Source organism: Bufo bufo, chromosome 9 (assembly GCF_905171765.1).
Source record: "Bufo bufo chromosome 9, aBufBuf1.1, whole genome shotgun sequence".
Taxonomy (NCBI): Eukaryota; Metazoa; Chordata; class Amphibia; order Anura; family Bufonidae; genus Bufo; species Bufo bufo.
In genome coordinates, this window is record NC_053397.1 from 230,380,585 (window position 1) to 230,394,062 (window position 13,478).

Here is a 13,478-nt window from a genome sequence, read left to right on the forward strand (position 1 = left end):
CTGCCTCCTATGTACAGGAATATAACTACTATAATACTGCTCCTATATATAAAAATATAACTACTATAATACTGCTCCTATGTGCAAGAATATAACTACTATAATACTGCTCCTATGTACAAGAATATAACTACTATAATACTGCTCCTATGTACAAGAATATAACTACTATAATACTGCCTCCTATGTACAAGAATATAACTACTATAATACTGCTCCTATGTACAAGAATATAACTGCTATAATACTGCTCCTATGTACAAGAATATAACTACTATAATACTGCTCCTATGTACAAGAATATAACTACTATAATACTGCTCCTATGTACAAGGATTTATTAGCAATTATTCTGAATATATGGACATTGCACAGTACCACTTCTCTCTTGGTCCCGTCATGTCTAGTGCACAGTACCACTTCTCTCTTGGTTCCCTCATGTCTAGTGCACAGTACCACTTCTCTCTTGGTCCCCTCATGTCTAGTGCACAGTACCACTTCTCTCTTGGTTCCCTCATGTCTAGTGCACAGTACCACTTCTTCCTTGGTCCCATCATGTCTAGAGCACAGTACCACTTCTCTCTTGGTCCCGTCATGTCTAGTGCACAGTTCCACTTCTCTCTTGGTCCCCTCATGTCTAGTGCACAGTTCCACTTCTCTCTTGGTCCTGTCATGTCTAGTGCACAGTACCACTTCTCTCTTGGTCCCCTCATGTCTAGTGCACAGTACCACTTCTCTCTTGGTCCCGTCATGTCTAGTGCACAGTACCACTTCTCTCTTGGTCCCCTCATGTCTAGTGCACAGTACCACTTCTCTCTTGGTCCCATCATGTCTAGTGCACAGTACCACTTCTCTCTTGGTCCCCTCATGTCTAATGCACAGTACCACTTCTCTCTTGGTCCCGTCATGTCTAGTGCACAGTACCACTTCTCTCTTGGTCCCCTCATGTCTAGTGCACAGTACCACTTCTCTCTTGGTCCCGTCATGTCTAGTGCACAGTACCACTTCTCTCTGGGTCCCCTCATGTCTAGTGCACAGTACCACTTCTCTCTTGGTCCCGTCATGTCTAGTGCACAGTACCACTTCTCTCTTGGTCCCGTCATGTCTAGTGCACAGTACCACTTCTCTCTTGGTCCCGCCATGTCTAGTGCACAGTACCACTTCTCTCTTGGTCCCGTCATGTCTAGTGCACAGTACCACTTCTCTCTGGGTCCCCTCATGTCTAGTGCACAGTACCACTTCTCTCTTGGTCCCCTCATGTCTAGTGCACAGTACCACTTCTCTCTTGGTCCCCTCATGTCTAGTGCACAGTACCACTTCTCTCTGGGTCCCCTCATGTCTAGTGCACAGTTCCACTTCTCTCTTGGTCCCGTCATGTCTAGTGCACAGTACCACTTCTCTCTTGGTCCCGTCATGTCTAGTGCACAGTACCACTTCTCTCTTGGTCCCGCCATGTCTAGTGCACAGTACCACTTCTCTCTTGGTCCCCTCATGTCTAGTGCACAGTACCACTTCTCTCTTGGTCCCCTCATGTCTAGTGCACAGTACCACTTCTCTCTTGGTTCCCTCATGTCTAGTGCACAGTACCACTTCTTCCTTGGTCCCATCATGTCTAGAGCACAGTACCACTTCTCTCTTGGTCCCGTCATGTCTAGTGCACAGTTCCACTTCTCTCTTGGTCCTGTCATGTCTAGTGCACAGTACCACTTCTCTCTTGGTCCCCTCATGTCTAGTGCACAGTACCACTTCTCTCTTAGTCCCGTCATGTCTAGTGCACAGTTCCACTTCTCTCTTGGTCCTGTCATGTCTAGTGCACAGTACCACTTCTCTCTTGGTCCCCTCATGTCTAGTGCACAGTTCCACTTCTCTCTTGGTCCTGTCATGTCTAGTGCACAGTACCACTTCTCTCTTGGTCCCCTCATGTCTAGTGCACAGTACCACTTCTCTCTTGGTCCCATCATGTCTAGTGCACAGTACCACTTCTCTCTTGGTCCCCTCATGTCTAATGCACAGTACCACTTCTCTCTTGGTCCCGTCATGTCTAGTGCACAGTACCACTTCTCTCTTGGTCCCCTCATGTCTAGTGCACAGTACCACTTCTCTCTTGGTCCCGTCATGTCTAGTGCACAGTACCACTTCTCTCTGGGTCCCCTCATGTCTAGTGCACAGTACCACTTCTTCCTTGGTCCCATCATGTCTATAGCACAGTACCACTTCTCTCTTGGTCCCGTCATGTCTAGTGCACAGTACCACTTCTCTCTGGGTCCCCTCATGTCTAGTGCACAGTTCCACTTCTCTCTTGGTCCCGTCATGTCTAGTGCACAGTACCACTTCTCTCTTGGTCCCGCCATGTCTAGTGCACAGTACCACTTCTCTCTAGGTCCCGTCATGTCTAGTGCACAGTACCACTTCTCTCTGGGTCCCCTCATGTCTAGTGCACAGTACCACTTCTCTCTTGGTCCCCTCATGTCTAGTGCACAGTACCACTTCTCTCTTGGTCCCCTCATGTCTAGTGCACAGTACCACTTCTCTCTTGGTTCCCTCATGTCTAGTGCACAGTACCACTTCTTCCTTGGTCCCATCATGTCTAGAGCACAGTACCACTTCTCTCTTGGTCCCGTCATGTCTAGTGCACAGTTCCACTTCTCTCTTGGTCCTGTCATGTCTAGTGCACAGTACCACTTCTCTCTTGGTCCCCTCATGTCTAGTGCACAGTACCACTTCTCTCTTGGTCCCGTCATGTCTAGTGCACAGTACCACTTCTCTCTTGGTCCCCTCATGTCTAGTGCACAGTACCACTTCTCTCTTGGTCCCGTCATGTCTAGTGCACAGTACCACTTCTCTCTTGGTCCCCTCATGTCTAGTGCACAGTACCACTTCTCTCTTGGTCCCCTCATGTCTAGTGCACAGTACCACTTCTCTCTTGGTCCCATCATGTCTAGTGCACAGTACCACTTCTCTCTTGGTCCCCTCATGTCTAATGCACAGTACCACTTCTCTCTTGGTCCCGTCATGTCTAGTGCACAGTACCACTTCTCTCTTGGTCCCCTCATGTCTAGTGCACAGTACCACTTCTCTCTTGGTCCCGTCATGTCTAGTGCACAGTACCACTTCTCTCTGGGTCCCCTCATGTCTAGTGCACAGTACCACTTCTCTCTTGGTCCCGTCATGTCTAGTGTACAGTACCACTTCTCTCTTGGTCCCGTCATGTCTAGTGCACAGTACCACTTCTCTCTTGGTCCCGCCATGTCTAGTGCACAGTACCACTTCTCTCTTGGTCCCGTCATGTCTAGTGCACAGTACCACTTCTCTCTGGGTCCCCTCATGTCTAGTGCACAGTACCACTTCTCTCTTGGTCCCCTCATGTCTAGTGCACAGTACCACTTCTCTCTTGGTCCCCTCATGTCTAGTGCACAGTACCACTTCTCTCTTGGTCATGTCTAGTGCACAGTACCACTTCTCTCTTGGTCCTGTCATGTCTAGTGCACAGTACCACTTCTCTCTTGGTCCCGTCATGTCTAGTGCACAGTACCACTTCTCTCTTGGTCCCGTCATGTCTAGTGCACAGTACCACTTCTCTCTTGGTCCCGTCATGTCTAGTGCACAGTACCACTTCTCTCTTGGTCCCCTCATGTCTAGTGCACAGTACCACTTCTCTCTTGGTCCCGTCATGTCTAGTGCACAGTACCACTTCTCTCTGGGTCCCCTCATGTCTAGTGCACAGTACCACTTCTCCTGGGATTAATTCTCTGTGTCTTGCTGGGCTCCTCTCCCATGTGATTTGGGCTTTGTCGGCATGTTGGGGGTTGTAGTCCTGACCATGTAAGGATGCAGAGCCTCCTCCTAAGCGTCTGCTGGGATCCCGGCCAGGTCTCTTGGCGAACACTCGGACGAGGACCTGCGCCCGGGGAGGCTGTGGCCACCATGCTCCTGAAGATCCTCGCCTTCCTGCTCCCCGAGTTCCTGGTAGATTTGGCTTTTGTGTTTCTGCTCCTGGGTTTGGTCGGCTCCTTCCTGGTTCTACAATGGATGAGGGAGCGAAGCACCAAGATGAAGACCGAGCGAGCGCAAACGCAAAGAGATCGCTCCCTGGAACTGATGGAGAAGACGGTCCTGCGTCGTAAATCCCGGGTAAGAGGCAAAGGGGGGACTGGCCATGATCTGCCCGTTCTGTGCCCAATTATGTGGTAAATGACAAAAGTATAAGGTGTATAAGAGGATATAGTGGAGGTGTGTATGTATATAGGTGTATAAGAGGATATAGTGGAGCTGTGTATGTATATAGGTGTATAAGAGGATATAGTGGAGCTGTGTATGTATATAGGTGTACATGAGGATATAGGGGAGCTGTGTATGTATATAGGTGTATAAGAGGATATAGGGGAGGTGTGTATGTATATAGGTGTACATGAGGATATAGGGGAGGTGTGTATGTATATAGGTGTACATGAGGATATAGGGGAGGTGTGTATGTATATAGGTGTATAAGAGGATATAGTGGAGGTGTGTATGTATATAGGTGTATAAGAGGATATAGGGGAGGTGTGTATGTATATAGGTGAACATGAGGATATAGGGGAGGTGTGTGTATATAGGTGTACATGAGGATATAGGGGAGCTGTGTATGTATATAGGTGTACATGAGGATATAGGGGAGTTGTGTATGTATATAGGTGTACATGAGGATATAGGGGAGGTGTGTATGTATATAGGTGTACATGAGGATATAGGGGAGGTGTGTATGTATATAGGTGTATAAGAGGATATAGGGGAGCTGTGTATGTATATAGGTGTACATGAGGATATAGGGGAGCTGTGTATGTATATAGGTGTATAAGAGGATATAGTGGAGCTGTGTATGTATATAGGTGTATAAGAGGATATAGGGGAGGTGTGTATGTATATAGGTGTACATGAGGATATAGGGGAGGTGTGTATGTATATAGGTGTACATGAGGATATAGGGGAGGTGTGTATTTATATAGGTGCACATGAGGATATAGGGGAGGTGTGTATGTATATAGGTGTACATGAGGATATAGGGGAGGTGTGTATGTATATAGGTGTACATGAGGATATAGGGGAGCTGTGTATGTATATAGGTGTACATGAGGATATAGGGGAGCTGTGTATGTATATAGGTGTACATGAGGATATAGGGGAGGTGTGTATGTATATAGGTGTACATGAGGATATAGGGAGGTGTGTATGTATATAGGTGTACATGAGGATATAGGGGAGGTGTGTATGTATATAGGTGTACATGAGGATATAGGGGAGGTGTGTATGTATATAGGTGTACATGAGGATATAGGGGAGGTGTGTATGTATATAGGTGTACATGAGGATATAGGGGAGGTGTGTATGTATATAGGTGTATAAGAGGATATAGGGGAGCTGTGTATGTATATAGGTGTACATGAGGATATAGGGGAGCTGTGTATGTATATAGGTGTATAAGAGGATATAGGGGAGCTGTGTATGTATATAGGTGTATAAGAGGATATAGGGGAGCTGTGTATGTATATAGGTGTACATGAGGATATAGGGGAGCTGTGTATGTATATAGGTGTACATGAGGATATAGGGGAGCTGTGTATGTATATAGGTGTACATGAGGATATAGGGGAGGTGTGTATGTATATAGGTGTATAAGAGGATATAGGGGAGCTGTGTATGTATATAGGTGTATAAGAGGATATAGGGGAGGTGTGTATGTATATAGGTGTACATGAGGATATAGGGGAGCTGTGTATGTATATAGGTGTACATGAGGATATAGGGGAGCTGTGTATGTATATAGGTGTACATGAGGATATAGGGGAGCTGTGTATGTATATAGGTGTATAAGAGGATATAGGGGAGCTGTGTATGTATATAGGTGTACATGAGGATATAGGGGAGCTGTGTATGTATATAGGTGTACATGAGGATATAGGGGAGCTGTGTATGTATATAGGTGTACATGAGGATATAGGGGAGGTGTGTATGTATATAGGTGTATAAGAGGATATAGGGGAGCTGTGTATGTATATAGGTGTATAAGAGGATATAGGGGAGGTGTGTATGTATATAGGTGTACATGAGGATATAGGGGAGCTGTGTATGTATATAGGTGTACATGAGGATATAGGGGAGCTGTGTATGTATATAGGTGTACATGAGGATATAGGGGAGCTGTGTATGTATATAGGTGTATAAGAGGATATAGGGGAGCTGTGTATGTATATAGGTGTACATGAGGATATAGGGGAGCTGTGTATGTATATAGGTGTACATGAGGATATAGGGGAGCTGTGTATGTATATAGGTGTACATGAGGATATAGGGGAGTTGTGTATGTATATAGGTGTACATGAGGATATAGGGGAGGTGTGTATGTATATAGGTGTACATGAGGATATAGGGGAGTTGTGTATGTATATAGGTGTACATGAGGATATAGGGGAGGTGTGTATGTATATAGGTGTACATGAGGATATAGGGAGGTGTGTATGTATATAGGTGTACATGAGGATATAGGGGAGGTGTGTATTTATATAGGTGTACATGAGGATATAGGGGAGGTGTGTATGTATATAGGTGTATAAGAGGATATAGGGGAGCTGTGTATGTATATAGGTGTATAAGAGGATATAGTGGAGCTGTGTATGTATATAGGTGTACATGAGGATATAGGGGAGGTGTGTATGTATATAGGTGTACATGAGGATATAGGGGAGGTGTGTATGTATATAGGTGTATAAGAGGATATAGGGGAGCTGTGTATGTATATAGGTGTATAAGAGGATATAGTGGAGCTGTGTATGTATATAGGTGTACATGAGGATATAGGGGAGCTGTGTATGTATATAGGTGTACATGAGGATATAGGGGAGGTGTGTATGTATATAGGTGTACATGGGGATATAGGGGAGCTGTGTATGTATATAGGTGTACATGAGGATATAGGGGAGCTGTGTATGTATATAGGTGTACATGAGGATATAGGGGAGGTGTGTATGTATATAGGTGTATAAGAGGATATAGGGGAGGTGTGTATGTATATAGGTGTATAAGAGGATATAGGGGAGCTGTGTATGTATATAGGTGTATAAGAGGATATAGGGGAGCTGTGTATGTATATAGGTGTATAAGAGGATATAGGGGAGCTGTGTATGTATATAGGTGTACATGAGGATATAGGGGAGCTGTGTATGTATATAGGTGTACATGAGGATATAGGGGAGCTGTGTATGTATATAGGTGTACATGAGGATATAGGGGAGCTGTGTATGTATATAGGTGTATAAGAGGATATAGGGGAGCTGTGTATGTATATAGGTGTATAAGAGGATATAGGGGAGGTGTGTATGTATATAGGTGTACATGAGGATATAGGGGAGCTGTGTATGTATATAGGTGTATAAGAGGATATAGGGGAGCTGTGTATGTATATAGGTGTACATGAGGATATAGGGGAGCTGTGTATGTATATAGGTGTACATGAGGATATAGGGGAGTTGTGTATGTATATAGGTGTACATGAGGATATAGGGGAGGTGTGTATGTATATAGGTGTACATGAGGATATAGGGGAGCTGTGTATGTATATAGGTGTACATGAGGATATAGGGGAGTTGTGTATGTATATAGGTGTACATGAGGATATAGGGGAGGTGTGTATGTATATAGGTGTACATGAGGATATAGGGAGGTGTGTATGTATATAGGTGTACATGAGGATATAGGGGAGGTGTGTATGTATATAGGTGTACATGAGGATATAGGGGAGGTGTGTATTTATATAGGTGTACATGAGGATATAGGGGAGGTGTGTATGTATATAGGTGTATAAGAGGATATAGGGGAGGTGTGTATGTATATAGGTGTATAAGAGGATATAGGGGAGCTGTGTATGTATATAGGTGTATAAGAGGATATAGTGGAGCTGTGTATGTATATAGGTGTACATGAGGATATAGGGGAGTTGTGTATGTATATAGGTGTACATGAGGATATAGGGGAGGTGTGTATGTATATAGGTGTACATGAGGATATAGGGAGGTGTGTATGTATATAGGTGTACATGAGGATATAGGGGAGGTGTGTATGTATATAGGTGTACATGGGGATATAGGGGAGCTGTGTATGTATATAGGTGTACATGAGGATATAGGGGAGGTGTGTATGTATATAGGTGTATAAGAGGATATAGGGGAGGTGTGTATGTATATAGGTGTACATGAGGATATAGGGGAGGTGTGTATGTATATAGGTGTACATGAGGATATAGGGGAGGTGTGTATGTATATAGGTGTACATGAGGATATAGGGAGGTGTGTATGTATATAGGTGTACATGAGGATATAGGGGAGGTGTGTATGTATATAGGTGTATAAGAGGATATAGGGGAGCTGTGTATGTATATAGGTGTACATGAGGATATAGGGGAGCTGTGTATGTATATAGGTGTATAAGAGGATATAGGGGAGCTGTGTATGTATATAGGTGTATAAGAGGATATAGGGGAGCTGTGTATGTATATAGGTGTACATGAGGATATAGGGGAGCTGTGTATGTATATAGGTGTATAAGAGGATATAGGGGAGCTGTGTATGTATATAGGTGTATAAGAGGATATAGGGGAGCTGTGTATGTATATAGGTGTATATAACAGGATATAGGGGGATTGTATATGTCTGTGTACAAGGATATAGGGGTGTGCAGTGGTGTACCGCCTATAGAGGCAGACCACACAGCTTCTATGGGGCCAGGGGGGGGGGGGGGGGAACCTGTAGTGAACCAAAGGCCTTGCCCCCTAATTACATTTAATCCAGGGTCGTGTCCAGCTCCAGTCTAGAATACCTCTCATCACGGGTCCTGTACATCTAATCAAGGAACTGCATCGGCCAATAGCTGTGGTGACATCATCATCATCACAGGTCCTTCACCATCCATACTTCCCAACTGTCCCAGATCCCCTCCCCGCTCCTCCATTCCTCTCAGGTGCTATAGGGCGATGCGTAGGTTGCGGTGTACGGGTATATAGGGCGATGTATAGGTTGTGGTGTACGGGTATATAGGGGGATGTATAGGTTGCGGTGTACGGGTATATAGGGCGATGTGTAGGTTGTGGTGTACGGGTATATAGGGCGATGCGTAGGTTGTGGTGTACGGGTATATAGGGCGATGTATAGGTTGTGGTGTACGGGTATATAGGGCGATGTATAGGTTGTGGTGTACGGGTATATAGGGCGATGTATAGGTTGTGGTGTACGGGTATATAGGGCGATGCGTAGGTTGTGGTGTACGGGGATATAGGGCGATGTATAGGTTGCGGTGTACGGGTATATAGGGCGATGTATAGGTTGTGGTGTACGGGTATATAGGGCGATGCGTAGGTTGTGGTGTACGGGTATATAGGGCGATGCGTAGGTTGTGGTGTACGGGGATATAGGGCGATGTATAGGTTGCGGTGTACGGGTATATAGGGCGATGTATAGGTTGTGGTGTACGGGTATATAGGGCGATGTATAGGTTGCGGTGTACGGGTATATAGGGCGATGTGTAGGTTGCGGTGTACGGGTATATAGGGCGATGTATAGGTTGCGGTGTACGGGTATATAGGGCGATGTATAGGTTGCGGTGTACGGGTATATAGGGCGATGTATAGGTTGCAGTGTACGGGTATATAGGGCGATGTATAGGTTGCGGTGTACGGGTATATAGGGCGATGTGTAGGTTGCGGTGTACGGGTATATAGGGCGATGTGTAGGTTGCGGTGTACGGGTATATAGGGCGATGTATAGGTTGCGGTGTACGGGTATATAGGGCGATGTATAGGTTGCGGTGTACGGGTATATAGGGCGATGTATAGGTTGCGGTGTACGGGTATATAGGGCGATGTATAGGTTGTGGTGTACGGGTATATAGGGCGATGTATAGGTTGTGGTGTACGGGTATATAGGGCGATGTATAGGTTGCGGTGTACGGGTATATAGGGCGATGTATAGGTTGTGGTGTACGGGTATATAGGGCGATGTATAGGTTGTGGTGTACAGGTATATAGGGCGATGTATAGGTTGTGGTGTACGGGTATATAGGGCGATGTATAGGTTGCGGTGTACGGGTATATAGGGCGATGTATAGGTTGTGGTGTACGGGTATATAGGGCGATGTATAGGTTGTGGTGTACGGGTATATAGGGCGATGTATAGGTTGTGGTGTACGGGTATATAGGGCGATGTATAGGTTGCGGTGTACGGGTATATAGGGCGATGTATAGGTTGCGGTGTACGGGTATATAGGGCGATGTGTAGGTTGCGGTGTACGGGTATATAGGGCGATGTGTAGGTTGCGGTGTACGGGTATATAGGGCGATGTATAGGTTGCACTCCTTCATCTTCCCCTTGTTAGGACGGGGTCAGTGTTCTTCACAAGGTCTTACAGGAGTGGAGAGCGGGGGATGGGCGGTCGCTGACTACTGGAGATGTGCACAGGGTGATCGGGATGTAGAGGGGTCGGGCGCACGTACACGGCGTGGCAGGTGTATGGGCCGCTCTGTCTGCGCCACGTTTCTCCCGCTCCCTTCTCTGCTCCTTTGGTGACTTCTCAGCAGCTGAAGAGTTAAGACCTTTCCTGTAATTTGGCGCGCTCCCGTCCTGCGCTGCTATTTTTGTCAGGCTCTGATCTGGTTTCTGATGCCGGGATTAGCCCCTGATAGGAGTGATAGTCCTCCCAGCTGTCGCCATATGGGCAGAGCTGAAGCTGAACATTCATCGAGAAGACGTCGCGGACGCCAGATCCTCATCCATTCTCTGGTGGTCAGCGGAGTCGCTCCATGCCCGGTGCAGCCCACTCCTCGCTCTGACCACTCCTCGCTCTGACCAGTCTCGCTGACCAGTCCTCGCTCTGACCAGTCCTCGCCCTGCCCACTCCTCGCTCTGACCACTCCTCGCTCTGACCACTCCTCGCTCTGACCACTCCTCGCTCTGACCACTCCTCGCTCTGACCAGTCCTCGCTCTGACCAGTCCTCGCTCTGACCAGTCCTCGCTCTGACCACTCCTCGCTCCAGCACCATGTTCTGGTCCCTGCTGGAATTTGCCATCAGCCACTTGTTACTGTCCACGTTCTGCTGCTTTGTGGCCTCCACCATTGTCCTGAAATGTTTCAACCGACTGCGCAGCCGCAAGAAGATTGAGCGGGCGCAGAAGCTGCGGGATCAGGCGCTTCACCTAATGGAACGCCGCATCGCAGACTTTAAGAAACAGGTAACCTTGTGGAGAGTGTAAGCTCTGTGGCCCAGGCCACCTCCACCGCAGCACTGTCAGGAAATCTTCACGCAAGGCTTATGTATTGTGCGGGTGACTGATTGTGGTACGTGGAAGCGTTAAACAGGCGATGGTGGTGAGCGGGGGACAGTTCTGATGTATTGGTCATTATGGTGGGAATGGGTGAGGTGGTGCATGATGGGTGAGGTGGTGCATGATGGGTGAGGTGGTGCATGATGGGTGAGGTGGTGCATGATGGGTGAGGTGGTGCATGATGGGTGAGGTGGTGCATGATGGGTGAGGTGGTGCATGATGGGTGAGGTGGTGCATGATGGGTGAGGTGGTGCATGATGGGTGAGGTGGTGCATGATGGGTGAGGTGGTGCTTGATGGGTGAGGTGGTGCATGATGGGTGAGGTGGTGCATGATGGGTGAGGTGGTGCATGATGGGTGAGGTGGTGCATGATGGGTGAGGTGGTGCATGATGGGTGAGGTGGTGCATGATGGGTGAGGTGGTGCATGATGGGTGAGGTGGTGCATGATGGGTGAGGTGGTGCATGATGGGTGAGGTGGTGCATGATGGGTGAGGTGGGTGGGTTCACAGTTATAGATAAGCAATTCTTACCTGGGGCAAATATTTCATGTGTGCGGTATGTATGATATAGTGGCGCTATCCCACACAGAGTACTTGGCTATTTCCTACACAGGATGTATGTGCTGTATGTATAAAATAGCACATATCTGGGCATAACTACTGTGAGGGGGCACATATCTGCAATATGTACCCCCATCAGCAGTTCTATAGTGTGATATGCAATATCTTCCCACCCATTAGTAGTTATATCAGTGGTTATATAGTGTGATACAAAATATGTACCCCCTTCCAGCAGTTATGTCGTGTGATATGTAATATGTACCCCCCATCAGCAGATATATGATATGTATCCCCCCATCACTGGTTATATAGTGTGATATGTAATATGTATCCCCCCATCAGCAGATATATGATGTGATATGTAATATGTATCCCCCATCACTGGTTATATAGTGTGATATGTAATATGTATCCCCCCATCAGCAGATATACACTGCGTGCAGAATTATTAGGCAAATGAGTATTTTGACCACATCATCCTCTTTATGCATGTTGTCTTACTCCAAGCTGTATAGGCTCGAAAGCCTACTACCAATTAAGCATATTAGGTGATGTGCATCTCTGTAATGAGAAGGGGTGTGGTCTAATGACATCAACACCCTATATCAGGGGTGCATAATTATTAGGCAACTTCCTTTCCTTTGGCAAAATGGGTCAAAAGAAGGACTTGACAGGCTCAGAAAAGTCAAAAATAGTGAGATATCTTGCAGAGGGATGCAGCACTCTTAAAATTGCAAAGCTTCTGAAGCGTGATCATCGAACAATCAAGCGTTTCATTCAAAATAGTCAACAGGGTCGCAAGAAGCGTGTGGAAAAACCAAGGCGCAAAATAACTGCCCATGAACTGAGAAAAGTCAAGCATGCAGCTGCCAAGATGCCACTTGCCACCAGTTTGGCCATATTTCAGAGCTGCAACATCACTGGAGTGCCCAAAAGCACAAGGTGTGCAATACTCAGAGACATGGCCAAGGTAAGAAAGGCTGAAAGACGACCACCACTGAACAAGACACACAAGCTGAAATGTCAAGACTGGGCCAAGAAATATCTCAAGACTGATTTTTCTAAGGTTTTATGGACTGATGAAATGAGAGTGAGTCTTGATGGGCCAGATGGATGGGCCCGTGGCTGGATTGGTAAAGGGCAGAGAGCTCCAGTCCGACTCAGACGCCAGCAAGGTGGAGGTGGAGTACTGGTTTGGGCTGGTATCATCAAAGATGAGCTTGTGGGGCCTTTTCGGGTTGAGGATGGAGTCAAGCTCAACTCCCAGTCCTACTGCCAGTTTCTGGAAGACACCTTCTTCAAGCAGTGGTACAGGAAGAAGTCTGCATCCTTCAAGAAAAACATGATTTTCATGCAGGACAATGCTCCATCACACGCGTCCAAGTACTCCACAGCGTGGCTGGCAAGAAAGGGTATAAAAGAAGAAAATCTAATGACATGGCCTCCTTGTTCACCTGATCTGAACCCCATTGAGAACCTGTGGTCCATCATCAAATGTGAGATTTACAAGGAGGGAAAACAGTACACCTCTCTGAACAGTGTCTGGGAGGCTGTGGTTGCTGCTGCACGCA

The 13,478-nt window shown here is 46.7% G+C and overlaps 1 protein-coding gene across 2 annotated transcripts in view; it reads left to right on the top strand.

Moving 5' to 3' along the window:
• Positions 1 to 3,883: 3,883 nt before the first annotated feature.
• Positions 3,884 to 13,478, top strand: part of LOC120979630 (vitamin D3 hydroxylase-associated protein-like) — a 150,773-nt gene continuing 141,178 nt past the window's right edge. The window contains exon 1 of one of the 2 annotated variants that reach the window (XM_040408498.1): positions 3,884 to 4,131. In XM_040408498.1, the coding sequence (XP_040264432.1) occupies positions 3,925 to 4,131 (207 nt within the window). In that variant the 5' untranslated portion in view covers positions 3,884 to 3,924. Of the gene's footprint in view, positions 4,132 to 10,752; positions 11,254 to 13,478 lie in introns of those variants that run through there. The other variant, XM_040408499.1, reaches the window with a different exon arrangement.